Source organism: Dermacentor variabilis, chromosome 3 (genome assembly GCF_050947875.1).
Source record: "Dermacentor variabilis isolate Ectoservices chromosome 3, ASM5094787v1, whole genome shotgun sequence".
Classification (NCBI taxonomy): Eukaryota; Metazoa; Arthropoda; class Arachnida; order Ixodida; family Ixodidae; genus Dermacentor; species Dermacentor variabilis.
Window position 1 is genome coordinate 164,190,898 of NC_134570.1, and position 15,715 is coordinate 164,206,612.

The 15,715-nt window shown below is 47.4% G+C and overlaps 1 protein-coding gene across 1 annotated transcript in view; it reads left to right on the top strand.

Annotated features, from left to right (window-relative positions):
- LOC142576489 (uncharacterized) overlaps nucleotides 1–15,715 on the top strand; it is a 54,899-nt gene that overhangs the window by 16,170 nt on the left and 23,014 nt on the right. Inside the window, exons 5-6 of the mRNA XM_075686633.1 lie at nucleotides 6,444–6,638; nucleotides 12,933–12,981. Coding sequence (XP_075542748.1) covers nucleotides 6,444–6,638; nucleotides 12,933–12,981 — 244 coding nt within the window. The remainder of the gene's footprint in view (nucleotides 1–6,443; nucleotides 6,639–12,932; nucleotides 12,982–15,715) is intronic.

Below are 15,715 nucleotides of genomic sequence, written 5' to 3' on the forward strand. Positions count from 1 at the left end.
CGTTGGTTCTCTTGGGAGGAGAGCAGGCGAGCACGGGCAATTTCGCGTGCTTGGGCTGCCCTGGTGATGGCGTCATATGCATATTCGCTGTCATGTGCTCCGACAGATGGAAGGCATATTTCCAGTGGCAATGTTGTTTCTCGACCAAACAAGACGTAGAACGGGGAATAACCGGTGGTGTCGCGGCGCGAAGAATTATATGCAAATGTGATAGAGTACAGCGAGGTCCAAATCAGTATGGTCGGACGAGACATACTTTGCAGGGTGCGATTTAGGCGCTCCGTGAAACCATTAGTTTATGGATGGCCAGCTGTAACCAGCTTCTGCCTGGTTGAGCAGGACTGCACTATGTCGGTGATGACTTCTGAAAGGAATGGTAGCCCATGGTCACCGAGTAGTTCACGTGGAGCTCCACATTGTAAAATGACGTAAGGCAAAAGAAAATCGGCGACATCTGTAGCACAGCTTGCTGGAAGCGCTCTGGTGATTGCGTAGCGCATTGCGTAATATGTCCCCACAGCGACCCACTTCTTGCGAAATGTTGATAGAGGCAAAAGGCTAAGTATGCCCAAGCCAACGCGAAAGAACAGCTCGGCCGGGACGTCGAGCGGCAAAAGGCACCCGGAAGCGTATTTCCAATTGCTAGTAGGTACAGCGGGGAAGGGAGCGCTCATGGTGTTTTTCGGCGCTGAAATTTGTCACACGCCTCAACATATTCCCGGACGGAGCGGGCAAGGCCTGGCCAAAAGAAGCATCGGCAAATCCGGTCGTAGGTGCGGGATACGCCGAGGTGACCTACAGCTGGTAAGCCATGAAGTTCAAGGAAAACAGCTGAGCAGAGATGCTTAGGAATGACGAGGAGTAGGTCAGGACCGTTGGGGCGAACGTTGTGGCGGTATAATACACCAACCCGGAGAGCAAACATTTCACGGGACTAATCTGAAGGCGAACCAATGAATCATGGCGCACAAGGTGGCATCATGACGTTGCTCGTCGGCGCTTGGAGCAGTTCATAAAAGGAGAAAACGCAAGCGTCGTCATCTTTGTTAGGGACGGCGGGTGGTTCATCCAGTGGATAGCGTGACAAACAGTCGGCGTCTTGATGTAGGCGGCCTGATTTGCACACTAATATATAGGAATATACTTGTAGCCGCAAAGCCCAGCGACCAAGCCGGCTGGTAGGACCCTTGAGTGAAGAAAGTCTGCAGAGCGCGTGGTGGTCCGTGATTACAGAGAAGTGCGTGCCATGCAAATACGAGTTGACCTTGGAAACTGCTCAGACGATAACTAGGCATCCACGCTCTGTAATAGTATAGTTGCGCTCCGCTGCTTTAAGGAGGCGGTAGCACGATCTTGTCCCCGTTGGCGTTGGGCTAAGACTGCTCTGATCCCGTAACCACTGACATCGGTACGGAATTCTACAAAAGAGGACGGGCCAAAGTGTGCCAGTAAATATGGAATGGTGAGAATAGTAGTGAGGTGGGCAACAGCGGCAACTTGATTGGGACCCCACGCAAACAGCTCATTCTTCTTTAGAAGATCAGTAAGTAAGCGGTCGGGAAATCGCTGCGAAATCTTTCCCCAATCATTGGAGTAGGAGCACAGTCCTACATAACTTCGAAGGTCTTTGACAGACAGAGGTACAGGAAAAGACGTGACAGCATGAATTTTTCTTCGGGTCTGATTGAATACCAGAGGCGTCGACGTGGTGGCTCAACACTGTAATCTACCGGCGACCAAAGTGACGCTAAGATGAATTTAGTTGGAGCTCAGCCTTGCGGAAGACTTGAAGAATACCTGATAAGCTCTCGAGGGGGGGGGGGGTCCCAAATGTAGGTAAATATAGGAGAACGTCGTCTAGGTAGCAAATGCATGCTGACCATTTGAGCTGTTGAAGAAAAGAGTCCATCATACGTTCGAACGTTGCTAGGGCGTTGCATCGACGGAACGGCATAACTTTGAATTCATATAGGCCGTCAGGGGTGACTAACGCAGTCTTCTCTCGGGCCCTTTCATCCGCAGAGATCTGCCAATAGCCAAACTGAAGGTCTATTGATGAGAAGTAGTTGGCACCGTAGAGGCAAAAGATACTCTCGTCAATGCGAGGCAAGGAGCAGACGTCCTCTTTGGTAATGGGGTTTAGATGACGATAATCTACGCACAAACACCACGTGCCACCTTCCCTTTTAACGAGCACAACTGGCGACGCCCAAGAGCTAGACAAGAGTTCAACGATGCCTTTGGGAAGCATCTTGTTCAGTTCATCGTGAATAACCTTACGCTCTTAAGCAAACATTTTGTATGGCGGGTGATGAATGGAACTAGCTTCAACAAGTGAAGCGTGACCCAATTGACGATTGTTGAGGCCGAAGATGTCGTAATAGGAAGCCAAAAGGCGGCATATAGCTGCTGCTTGTTCAACCAATAGGTCCGCAGCAATCATCAGACTAAATTTGGCGTCGAGGCAACTTGTATCCTGTGGACATGCTGAAAAATCAGAGCAGGCGTCTACTGCAAGTGAATGATGTGGATGGAGGATGACGCCATGGGGATAACTGGTCAGCGCTGTAAAAAGAACTGGAACGTGGTGGCCAGCGATGCTTATATCGGCAGTCCACATTCCAGTGACAGCAGCGGTGTTGCCATCGGCGACGCGTACGACTCGTGTAATAGCAGGCATGACAACTTGCCTCAGTAGACGATGGAGGTTACCACCGATTATGAACACCTGAGCTCCAGTATCAATAAACGTGGTCAAAGGTATACCGTCGACATGAACATCAAGTGGGTTCAGGTTGGATGGGAGAGTCAATGGAGGATTTCGGCACGACGACAATAATGCAGCACTACCCCCAGGAGCTTGAATGGTCTAGTTTTCCGTTCAAGAGAGTCCATAATTGGTCGGCCACAAATAGCGAAGTGGTTGGGGCGAAGGGCACCGACGGCGCTGAGGTGACGGCGAGCGAGTGGGACGACTGTCAACTAAAGGAATGTCAGACGTAGGAGACCTACAGCGAGGCGAGTAGCAGCGAGGATCTGCATATCGACGAGGAGAGGGGGGAAATCACCTCCAATACGGGGACGTCCACAAGGTGCGGCAGTGGCGAGCTATATGGTCAATTTGGCGGCAACGAAAGCAGATTGGCTTGTCGTCCAGAATTCCCCACTCAGTATGGTTGCGGAATCAGGAAGGACAATACAGGTCTTTGCGAGGCACAGCTGTCGCCACCGGTCTGACATAAGGTCGTGAGACAGAGCAGGCAGCAGGAAAACCGAGGTTGGCAGATCCTTCCGCACAACTGCCTCAGTGATCGAGGTAGATCGCTGATGCTGATTGGTTATGTGGGCGTGGACGGAAGGGGGCTGGACTTGTAACCTCGAGCTCGCAGCGAACGATCTGCATCTCGTTCTCATTGAATAGGGTCTAGAGTAGTAAGGCGAACGCAGTTTGACGTCGCAGCCTTCTTAAGGAGGCAAGAGAACTGTGGAATGACGCAGCGGCTTTTGGCCAGCTCGAAGAGGGCCGATTCCTTGACAATGACGTCGATGGTGGAAACATTGTTGTAGATCAACAAATTGAACGCGTCATCTGCGATGCATTTGATGACACGGCCTGCTTTGTCAAACTCAGCCATTTTCTCCTTGGCTTTCCGACAAAAAGCAAGCACGTCTTGTATGTACGAGACGTACGATTCAGTTGAAGACTGCACTCAGCAAGCTCTTTCAGCCAGCTGGTGACCGGCAGCGTTTCCGAAGAGGCCGTGGAGCTTCCTCTTGAAGGCATCCCAGCTACACAGCTCGTACACGTTTGTTTGGAATCGGCCACGCGGTGTTCCGCCCAAGTATGCTGTTCTGGCTAACACGCTCATACATGCTGAGCCTAAAAGACAACATTATTTTCGTCGGAGCATATAACAGGATTGTCTGGATTGGTAACCGTGGCGTACGTTGCTGATGAAGTCGCAGATGTGGATGCAGACGAGGTGTCGTCACCGGGATTCATGATGGAAAGCTGGACGGTGCGGACGCTGCGGAGCCGCGTGGCCAGGACGGAAAGCGACAACATCCATCAAAACTTTATGCGAAAGAGGACTGAAACGCTGAAGTCTATTTACAATGTATTTTTACAAAAACAACTGCAGCGCTAGCCAGTTCGGCGGACAGCTCGATACCCAGGAGCAGTTCGTCTTCATAGGGGGCGCGCCCGCGCGCATCGTCCAAAAGAAACACGCGATATGCATGTAGCAATAGGATTCGGTAGAACACGAACGTGATGCGCGTCTTTGCAGAAAATGTTGCATCTTTCCATCGTGAACTCACGGTCTCTTTTATCCGGTTTCGTACTGTCTTGGCCATCCAGTTAAGCTGCGACGCGCTCTGCTTCAAGAATGCAAGTGACAGGGTTCGCAGCGTGCGCTGCGAACGAACGCGCGAAAGTGTTCTGCTATGGGCTAGCGTGTCTCTCGCCGGACCGAAGCGAGATTCACCCTTCGGCGTCGTTAGCTTTCTGGATCGCTTAGTGCAACAGTTTTCTTGGTGCCTTTTCAAGTGAAGCACTAGGTGGCGTGTAAGCACTGCTGATGCATGTTGAAGCTGCACTCTGTGGCTAATCGGGCACGAAAGACAAACCATGTGTGGGCACTGCGTCGTCACCTCAGCAGAAGGCCTACTCTGCCAACATCACGCTTTCAACAATCATGTTGCTGTCACTGGGCTGCTGCTGCTGCTGTTGAGGTGGCAAGGCAAATGCAGGCATGTTTTACACCTTCTTCTGATTTCCCAACGCAATCTTGTATGAGGCGGGAATAAAGAATGCAGATATATATATATATATATATATATATATAAGTACTTCGACGTCAGCCAGCGCACACCTCAGGCGTAAGTGTCGTGTCGTACATTTATGCCTCGCACACCGCATCTTCGGCACATGAGGGGAAAAAAGTTCACTTCGTTGTAATTTTTCTTTGTGCAGGACCAGACCTCCATGCATCATTCAGACATAGCTCTCAATTTTGCGAGGGACACTTCAACATTGGAGCTGTCAACAACGTCCCTCCGTAACAGATTCCAGGCTGCTATAGTGCAGAGGAAAAATCAAGAGTTGAATGTATCAATATTTGTACGATACTGTTCGAGCTGTTTGCCATTACTGCAACGAGTGCTGGCGCGAGACACGGGAGTTACGTAGAGAGACAAATCAATTGGTAAAAATTATGATACATGACATTTTTGGCACGTAAAACCCCAAAATTTCATGATACATGAGATACAAGAGCTTCAACTTTGATTCCGCCCGCCTAGACAGCAGCGACTCGCGGCCGAGAAAACTAATCATTTCTATAACACTGTCAGTTCTCCTGTACCTATTACAAATAAATCTTGCAGCCATCCTCCGTATTTATACATATGAGTCTACCGAAGTATAAACAAGGGCATATATTTACAGCTAAGACTGAGCATTCATCAAAAATTTGTAGCTTACAGGGATGAATACTACGAAAGCGAGCACCAAAACTTGATACACAAGGAAGTTTTCCGTGAGACAAACTATACGGCAAAAAACCAGTTTCATAGGTTGGTACATTTTCCCACGTTCATTTTAAACTAATCAATCGCGAACAAACATTGCTGAAAATTAATTTCTGCGTTTACAGTCACATATGGCGCAGGTTGTGCACTTATATTGGTTCTTAGGCAGTCTGAAAATTTCACAAAAAAGCGTCTCTGACATTTCACAGACTAGTAAAGGGAAGTTACCTGAATGTGTTCTCGCTGGCCATCGCTTCTGGCCCATGGCTGCTTCGAAGAACTGTTTATTCACACGAAGAGGCACATGAACGCTCTCCGTGGTCTGAACTGCCGAAAACAATGACGTATTCGACTGCTCTCTTCCAGGGGCTCGGGATCACTCTCGCAGAATGACATTAGCCTGACGAAATCGAGTTTTCGGAACATTCGCCTGATTCACTTACGACACGTCGCTCCATGTCAGAGCGCTCGGGGGCGCTTTTAGTCCTGGATGCGCAAAAAAGATCCGACAGAATCACGAGGCTCAGCCGCGTCAACACACATGCCTGTGCAGGCCGTATGTGTCCACCTTGTTTATTACAACATAAGCAGTGTTGACCTACTTTTGCTTTGAGCCTGCGTTTATTCTGGCGAGTGGCCGAACGTCGACCCCATAGCAGGCTTTCTCGGGCTGCGATCTCGGGAGGCTTCCGCATCGTTTACAGTTCATAGTATAAGTTAGTCATACTAACCCTACGGTAGTCGCAATTCGGGTGAAAGGGGACGCAGCGACCAAAAGTGCCATGAACGTATCCACTCTTTGTGAACACCGACGCTAGTCTGCCGGGGCTTGTGCTGAATAGACAGTGCAACGGATGTCAGGTGCTCTTGAATCACCTCGCCATGTACTTCGTTGCCCTGACTCCTTGCAGTGAGCTGGCGCTATACAAGTCTCTCATGAACTGGATTCACTACGACTGCAAGGCGCGCAGCAAGTACGCCAGCAGTCTAGTTGAGGCCATCCGCTTCCAGGACATGTCAGCCGCCCAGGTCGAGGCTTTCAGAGCAGTCAAGGTGTGCCCCGAAGTTCAGAAGTACTTCGACGTCAGCCAGCGCATACCTCAGGCGTAAGTGTCGTGTCGTACATTTATTCCCCGCAGCGTAATTCTGTGATTTTGCCAGCTCAGGGGATGGGGTGCTAACGAAATGAAAGTTGGGTGGTGGTAACAATTTTCGAAGCACTCTCACATTGTTGAGTCCGTTGTTTTCAGAATAACTTCATCTTATTTTTACGAGAAACATTTAAGGCTGAGAAAGGAAGTTATGGCATCATAAGCGACAGTGATGTTGTGTGCCTTATTACAGACTTTTTTTTCCCTTTTGTCCCCTTCAAAGCATTTATATGGCCTCTTTATGCAACGAACTCCAAAGAAAGCTTTACTCCATCTATTATTGGCTTTTCCCCACGTTGTCCGTCATTGCAGTCATCCAAAATTACATATAGCCACTGAATGAACTACATGAAGTTGCATATGGTTAAATGTAATATATGCCCTAACCTCGACTGACGGAACATGACACACTGGCGAAGAAAGGCGGCGCCAATGTTCCGATCACGTCTGAACCTCTATTTTCTCCTTGCCTCTCTCTAATCACGCCATTTCGCGTTGAAGACGTGACAGTATATCGGCAGCTGTCGTGCACGACTTGCAAACAATGGCATCCTCCACATAGTCTGTGTAGCATACCAAATAGCCAGTCTACAAAACGCTCCTTCGGGCGAGACGAACTTTTCTGTACACTGTGAAGAGTGTGTTGCATCGCGGTACCATGCATGCGGTATCGCAAGCGCACGCTGCCAAAAAGGCAACTAAACCCGCATTTTTCTCAGCCATTCAATTATCACTGTGGCGTAGCCGCCGCAGTGACTCAATGGTAAATATGGCTGCTGAGAACGGCGGCGCATTTCTGTGTGGGTGAAATACAATACTTCGATTTAGGTAGACGTTAATGAACCGCAAATGGTCAAAATTATTCTGGCGTTGCTCACTACATCGACCCTCGTGGCACTACTATCGTTTCGCTATGCATCCGATCCCACGAAATATCAGTCAGTGTAGCACGTTATGCTAAACATTTGCCCCGGTGCCCACCGTCCGTCTCCCTTAGAGTGCACTGACACCGGCGCTTGACAGGGCTCCTGCGGTCAGCCGTGGCAAAGGAGCGACTCGAGGCGACCGATATTTGCGCCGCTGAGTGCGACCTACGAGTCGCCACCTCTCCAGCAGCAAACCTTTCAGCACGTGTGCCACTCCCTTGTTAATTCGCAACTCCTTTTCGCACCGAATGAGTTGTGATTTTCGTGACTACACTCAGCGCAAAACACATGATTAGTACCTGCTTGCGCCTCGTTCACCTCAAGCTGGCAAACACTAATACCGCACAATCGGGCCTCCCCGTGTCAACTTCTGTCGCGCGCATTCTGGCCTCTTCCTGCTTTTCGCGCGTGTTATTCTAGGGCTGCTGTCACCTACGCTGATGACAAGTTCGCTACGAGTGTTCTGAAATATACAGTGGCAGCTTGAACTGTAGTTGGAATATAGAAGAAAATAAAGTGACAGTGATAGAGAGCGATAGAAGTACTGGCCTGTTCTAGCCGGTACTTTGTCACCACTCTAGGAACGGCATGTGCCTCCGGTCGCGCCTCTAATATATTACCACGTAAATTAAACGCCAGCCTTATTCCGACAGCTTGTCTTGCGCGTCGCTGATTGTTCCTGAAGCTTTTGCGGCTCTATGCATGGAGCTCCTGGCAGCGAGCGGTTCACCTGAACCAATTGTTTTTCTGCGAAAGCGAATATATGCGACCACTTTGGTCGTGCGGCGTCAGCCACTTCATTTCATTTATTATACCCCTCAGGGCCAAGGGCATTACAGAGGGGGAGTGGTAAATACAAAGGAATGAAGAAGACAAGTGCAGTTGGTTACGTAAGTGTTTAAATGGCACCTGTATATAAAACATTAGCAAAAGATTCACGGGACTGTTCATACTTAATAAGGCCTACAACTTCGGTGGGAAGATGGTTCCAGTCACGTGAGGTTCGTGGCAGGAATGATTGTGAAAACCTTTTAGTGTCGCATGACAAAATGCCGACTTTGTATTAATGATCAATACGCCGAGATACATAAATTGGATGGGGGATGAGGTGATCTCGTAGAGTATAATGATGGTACAACTTGTGGAAGAGGGCAATACGAGACACTTTCTGCGAGATGCCAGCGATGGGAGGCAAAGATTAGATTTCATGTTACTTATACTCGTTGTGCGGTTGTAGTTAGCAAGAATAAAATGTTATTTTGAACCATCTCTAGGTCAGTGAAAAGGTTTTCATGAGTAGGGCATGAGCAGGGTCCCATACCGGAGTCGGGTATTCGAGTTTGGGTCGTATTAAAGTTTTATATAACAAAAGTTTCAAATTAGTAGGTGCGTTGAAAAGGTCGCGACGTAGATAGCCAAGCATGCGATTAGCGTTTTTAATTACGTTCCCAGTATGAAGAGACCAGCTTAGGTTAGAAGTGATGTAAACACCAAGATATTTATTTGAAGAAACTGATTCCAACGACAGGTTGTTAATGTAGTACGACGGTATTGTAGATGTTTTCCTAGAAACATGCATGACTTTGCATTTGTTAATATTGAGCTCCATTAACCATTCATTGCACCAGTTCCCTATAGTGGTAAGGTCCGACTGAAGTAATTCAATATCGTTAGCATTGGCAACTTCTCTCAAAACAACGCAATCATCAGCGAACAGATGGATATGGGAGTTGATAAGCGAGGGAAGATCATTAATGTAAATTAGGAACAGTAGGCGTCCAACGACGGAATCCTGTGGAACACCTGAACGGACCTCTGTAAAACCGGAGTTAATGCCTTTAGCACAAACAAATTGCGAGCGGTTGAGAAGAAAACACTCCATCCATTTCAAAAGGTTACCGTATATGTTAAGTTGTTTTAGTTTATGAAGTAATAGTTTGTGACACACCTTCTCGAATGCTGTTGAAAAATCTAAGAATATACAATCACCTAGTGATGATTTCTCAAGAATATGGTGTAGTGCATGTGTAAATGATATTATTTGGGTTTCACAGGAGTAAGATTTCCGAAAAGCGTGTTGTGCTGACGTAAAAAATGAGTTCAATTCAAGGAAATTAACCAAGTTGGTAAAAATAATATGTTCGAGCATTTTACAGCATGTACTGGTGAGAGAGATGGGAGGACAATTATTAGGGGATGCTTTGCTGCCAGATTTATACACTGGAATCACTTTGCCTATTTTCCACTCATTAGGTAGCGTACAATGGTCAAGGGATTGCTGGAAAAGTTTGGATAGTATGATAGAAGAATAATCTGAAGTGTTTTTTAAGAATTTCGAGTTAATACAATCGTTTTCGGGAGCAGAATGAATGCATAGTCCATCAATAAGCTTACCGACACTGGATGGAGCAACAATTATGGAGGGCATGGTAACATAGTTAAGGTGCTGTGCACTCGACATATGTGTGCTAGATGTGGCTGTGAAATTTTCTGGAAATGTATGGTTCAGTATGGTGGCATAAATGTCGGAAGGAATTGGAACACCGGAAGAGTCGGTTAAGACAAGGCTGTTGTCAGTCGAAGGAATAATTGCACGCCAATTTTTTTTTACATTAGTGGTAAGCATTGAAGGGAGAATATGCGATTCGAAGTGCTTTTTGGCTTCTTTGAGCGCTTGCACGCATGCGTTTGACGCCGCAGTATGCGATGCCCAGCGCTCAATTGTGGGTGAAAGCTTTGCAATGTGGTAGCGACGGTTCTTTTTATTTGATAAACGCTTAATGTAATTATTGTACCAGGGAGAGCTTGTGTCAGTTGTAATGGTGCGTTGAGGAATGTACTGTTCAGTTAGATTGCTGACTATAGCTGTGAACATGTTCCAATTAGTTTCTACACTACGGTGTTCAACGCCATCAAGGAAAACGCCGATAAGAGAGGATAGTGCATTATTTATGGCCTGATAATTTGCTCTGTAGTAGTCTCGTATTATTTTTTCTTCTTAGTTTTCGGACGGCCTAGTTTAATATCAAACTGTAGAAGGAAGTGGTCGCTAATTCTTGGCAGTACGTTACAGGCGATACTATATCGGGTTGATTAGTGAACACTAAACCTAGTGTATTCGCCGTGGTAGCTGTTATTCTAGTTGCCTGAGCGCAGATCTGCACGAGTGAGAATAATGAACACACATCTAAAAAGTCACGAGCTTGAGGTGAGAGTGGGGATATTAAAGGGTGGTCGGTATTCCATGTGATGTTTGGTAAATTAAAATCACCAAGTAGGAACAGCGGTAATGAAGGAAATCGTGTTGTGTTGCAATGATGTTAACAGCATCATAAAGTTCGTTACTAATGTTTGGTGACGACGAAGGTGGACAGTAGCATACCCCTATTAAAACTTTCTGATTAGTAAGTGTTATTGCTGACCATACTAATTCTAGTTCTGCACATGTATACACGATGGTGGTATATCACTGGAAATTGTGAGAAGCACGCCGCCGCCTCCCTGCGTGCTACGATCGCAGCGATAGAATGGGAAGCGGTGAGCATTGACGAAGATATCAGCGTCGCAGACATGCCCAGTGAGCCATGTTTCCGTTAGCGCGATTACTTTACCAGAACATGTATCGATTGCTGATGTGAGTGTGTTGTACTTGTTAAGGACGCTTCTGATATTAGTAAAAAGAAGCGATACTGAAGCCGAGGATGTCAGGTCACTACCCCTCACTCGTCCCTAGGAAGTGCTGGCAGAGATAGTGGCAGAGGGCGAGCTGATATGCGCGCGTCTCGTATCAGTGGAAATGACAGTGGCAGTGATAGGGTCATACATTTAAGATTTCTTGTTCATAAGTAACTTGTTGTGGCGCAACTTATGGGTTGGGGATCCAGGTTGGGTTTTCGGAAATTCGAGCAACTATTTTCCTGCCAGACGTGTTGCGACCGAGTAATCTTCACTAATGGTGACCTTACTTTCCTTCAGGCTATTTCGTTTGGCGAGTATTAGGTCTTTCGTTTTGAAGTTCAAAAATGTTGCAATGATAGGGCGGCATTTGTGAGGTGCGAATCTTCCTAAGCGGCGCACGCGTTCGATTTTGTGAGGGAAAAGGGGGTCAGTTAGGTAATCACTAAGGATAGAAGCAAATTTTTCCTCAGTCGCCTGCCAGGTTTCATCGGAATCTGGGATGCCATAGAAAATTAAATTGTAACGCCGTGGTGGGTCGTCAAGATCATCCTGCCGTAATTGCAAAGTGGTGACCAGTGCAGAAATTTCGTCTGTTTGACTGTGAATGGTGGCAATATCTTGGCTGAGTTCTTTTAACCTTTTACAGCTCTCCTCTAGCTCACCTAGCCGGTTTTTAATCGCTGTGATTTTGGTTTCAATGGATTTCCGTCCAGTTTTCATAGCTTTAACGTCAGCTGCCAATTCCGTTTGTGTTTTAGAACTATGCAGCGAACGGGTGTGTACGTCCTTTAGCAAGTGAAAAACAACTTTCATCTGTTCAGCGGGATCCGAAGGTAAAGATTCAATGTCTAAAAAGGCTTCCGAGCGGGTGGTTATGGGCCCAGGGTTGCTCTCAATATCACCCGCGCGCAGCGCACTACAAGGGTCATAGAGAAACATTAACAACAAATTTCGCACAACACTTGTGAACACGGGAACAGCAATAAGCAGACGTTATTGTTCTTCCTAGCATACAAGGAAAGGTTTGTGCGCACCAGCATAGCAAACAGAAAGCAGTTCAGTGCTCTGTCAAAGATACTGTCCCCGTGTCCACTGAAGCAGCTGTCGCAGGGCCGGCTTCTTAAGTACTGGGCCGAAGATGATGTTGCTGTCGATCCGAGGGGTGTTTTAAGGTCGAGTTGTACTGGGCAGAAAGAGTCGACGAACGGTGCGAAAGCAAGATTCGATGAAGGCACCTCGTCCATCGCGCAGGCGTAGCGACGGTCCAGGGTTACGGGCGACGGAAGCTGGCATATCAGGTCGCATGACGGGGCCGACAACCAGGGCATGAAGAAGGCAAGCAGGGCCTGCATAGCAAACGGAAAGCAGTTCAGTGCTCTGTAAAAGATACTGTCCCCGTGTCCACTCTTAAAGCACATACATACTTGCCGGTATGTATGTGCCTTTCCTTCTGAATCAGTGTCCTAGTTCGCTTTGCTGGTTGATAACGCACTATCAGATTTAAAGGATGCCAGTAACATGGTAAGTATGGTAAGTGGTAAGTAGTAGTATGGCAGTAGTAGGGTAACACTTCAACGGACACTTCCGGGTAGACGTCGATCTTCTTTCTATACAGGTTATAGACTGTGTCGCGCGCCTTTTCCAGGGGACAGAAGAAGCCTGACAAAGGGAGAGAATACGCTCAAGCGCACAAGGTAAGCACTGCTTAGATACTCCGAGAACGGCTGATGAATATCTGTGAGTGCGAAAACAATAAATGAAAATGACGCGTGTGGAGCATATGACAACTGGCCACGTACAATGCCGTCCACTGCTGTGTAGAGCGCGAAAGCCGCCGGCTTTGCTCTGCAGGGCGACGCCTGGCGGCAGTTGCTGGGTCGAGATAATGTGCCCAGGAGCATGCACGACCTAACAGACGTGCAGAACTTCTTTTGACGAGTGGCGACGTTGAAAAGCGCATTTGTTTACTCTAATCTGCACTCGTTCTGAGGGCGCTTGCAGCACGGCAAATGTCATAGAATGAAGCGTATGGGCTGATAACGCGCGTCAGTCCTGTCGTAACAAATGAAGCGCTCTCGCGGACTGTTCGAGATAACAAAGGCGCTTACTAGCATCTCCTTTGGTGTAAATGCAACACGCACAAGTTTGCCTTTTTATTAGGCCCCGCATGGTCCTTGGCACGCTGTTTCGGACCCAGCGACAACCGCCAGCTGTCGTTGCGCAGAGCAAAGCCGGCCGCTCGCGCGCTCTACACAGCAGTGGACGGCACTGTACACAAAGCGCACAGGCCGAGGGATGATAAAGCAAAGTTGTAGGTGTAAGGCTACCGTTTTCGAGTCTACTTCGGCGAAATGTAATATGATTATAATTATCCGGCTCGTGCACTAAAATGCTTCGCTGCAGAGCGAAATGTACCGAAAGGTGACTGCAGATACGATAAGGCAGAAGAGTGCATAAAAAGTATACATTTAAGCAACAAGATTACAAGTAAGCATGTTGGCAAAATACGAGTAGAATTATGCTTTCATTTAAGATATACCACAATGAGATAGACAGAGGTAGGACCTGTTGTTTCTCTGCGACCTACAGACGACATTTAAAGGCGTCGGGGGCTTATTTAAAGGCGTCGGGGGCTCATAAGATGCACAAGACACTACAACTGATGTTTTCGACTAGGTCATGCGAAACTGTAATTAGTACCGTTAGGGCGTCTTTGACACCACTACGAGCATTTATCTAAAACGATGGTTATGGTAGCAAACTACGCAATAAAAACAAAATATATTCATAGCATAGCCGCACAAGCCTGCACATAAAAGTTTCGTAACTGGAGATCGCCGTTAGAAAATCTGCATATTGCAGTAATAGTGGATCTTGGGCACCAATAACTATTTAAAAAAATCAGGGCCAGCATTCACAAAAACTTCTTATTCTATAATTATCCGTGCTAGCGAATGGCAGGCAATTGTGATGGTGGGCATACTATTGCTAAATGCGGCCAGCCAGTAACAAAGAGCATTTAGAAAGAAAAGCTTTGTGAATTCATCCGCAGGTGCCGCTCAGGTAAAGGCACAAAAAAATCAATACAAGAATGAGATCGACATAACCCTCTCCAAAGCCTACTACGAGCTTCGAGAATTTCATCCATTTGAAGAACGTCATACATTTATTGAGAAGAGCTGCGCGCTTGTCAAACACGCAAGCCCATGTATTTTGCCTGGTAATATTGGACAGTATCGGTATGGGGAGAACCTCCAATGTATACCCGAGAGGCCCATGCACACCGAAGGGGAAACACGTGTCGCGTACCGGCACTGGTAACACACGCCGCTGTCAGCACGACCGCGCTGGCCGGCGTTTTCTCCTCCGCGGCAATCACGTGATAAAGCTTCCGTGTCCACGCAGTCTCTCAAGCAAATACGTCCTTTGTCAGAAGAACCCTGGTTCTTATACGTCTTTCAGCTGTTCAACGGGCTTCTAGCGCGCAGAAATCAGTACATGTTTAGCAGTTTTACGCTTTATCCGTCGAAATGTTGTAGTAATCCCATTAGCGCAGCGCTTTCCTGTAGGATTCACTGTGACACTTAAGTTGGATGCACCTTGTTTGATAGAAATTTCTGTTGCTTGCTATTCAGTGAACGTCGTGCGCCTGTGATCGCCGCAGTTATATACCGCAAGGTATTTAAAACGGTACTGCGTATTTCTTTAATATGTAGGAGGCCATAATAACGCGCTTGAGCTTGATGATGTATCGTCAACTTGCGCTTTCAGCGCGCAGCGCAAGGCACAGAAAGAAAAGCCATTTAAAGTGTTATTATTTTTAACAGAGGCTGCTGGGCTAATGGCATTCATCTTCTGCGAGCGAACAGCTATGTGAATTTGGGCCGCGGGCTGATGTTCGCAGAACCGTTTGTATTTAACGTTAGAAGATCTTTTATCTTCTTTAGTGTAGCGGCATTTCGAACGTAGTTTTGGATACGCCTTTTATATGTTTTACAGCCCCGCAAAAACTTACTTGACGAGAACGAAGAGCTAACAGTTGCACCTTTGTATCGCGCAGTAACCTCGGAACGGTTTTACGAGGCACAGCCAATCGCGTGCGCATAATTAAGAGACCCTAGAAGACTTTTTATCGAACTCCAGAAATGCATCAGAGAATATTTCAGAACTACTGCGCAGCAAAAAGCGCTTCAATGCGTTCAGCAGAAGCGGAGGCATTGGCAATCAACAATCGCCTTTGATCCCCTTCGCAGTGCTCCCGCTTCTTCAATCTCTTGCACTGCGAAGGCTACGGCGAGCCCGCAATGCTCCCTTTACTGAACATCACCGTGGCGGGCAGCTATCCTTGAACTTGCAGCCCCTCTATTCAAAATAGCGACACTCTCCTCCTCGCGCTCCTCGATTCTCCTGAGATTTCACTCTCCCACG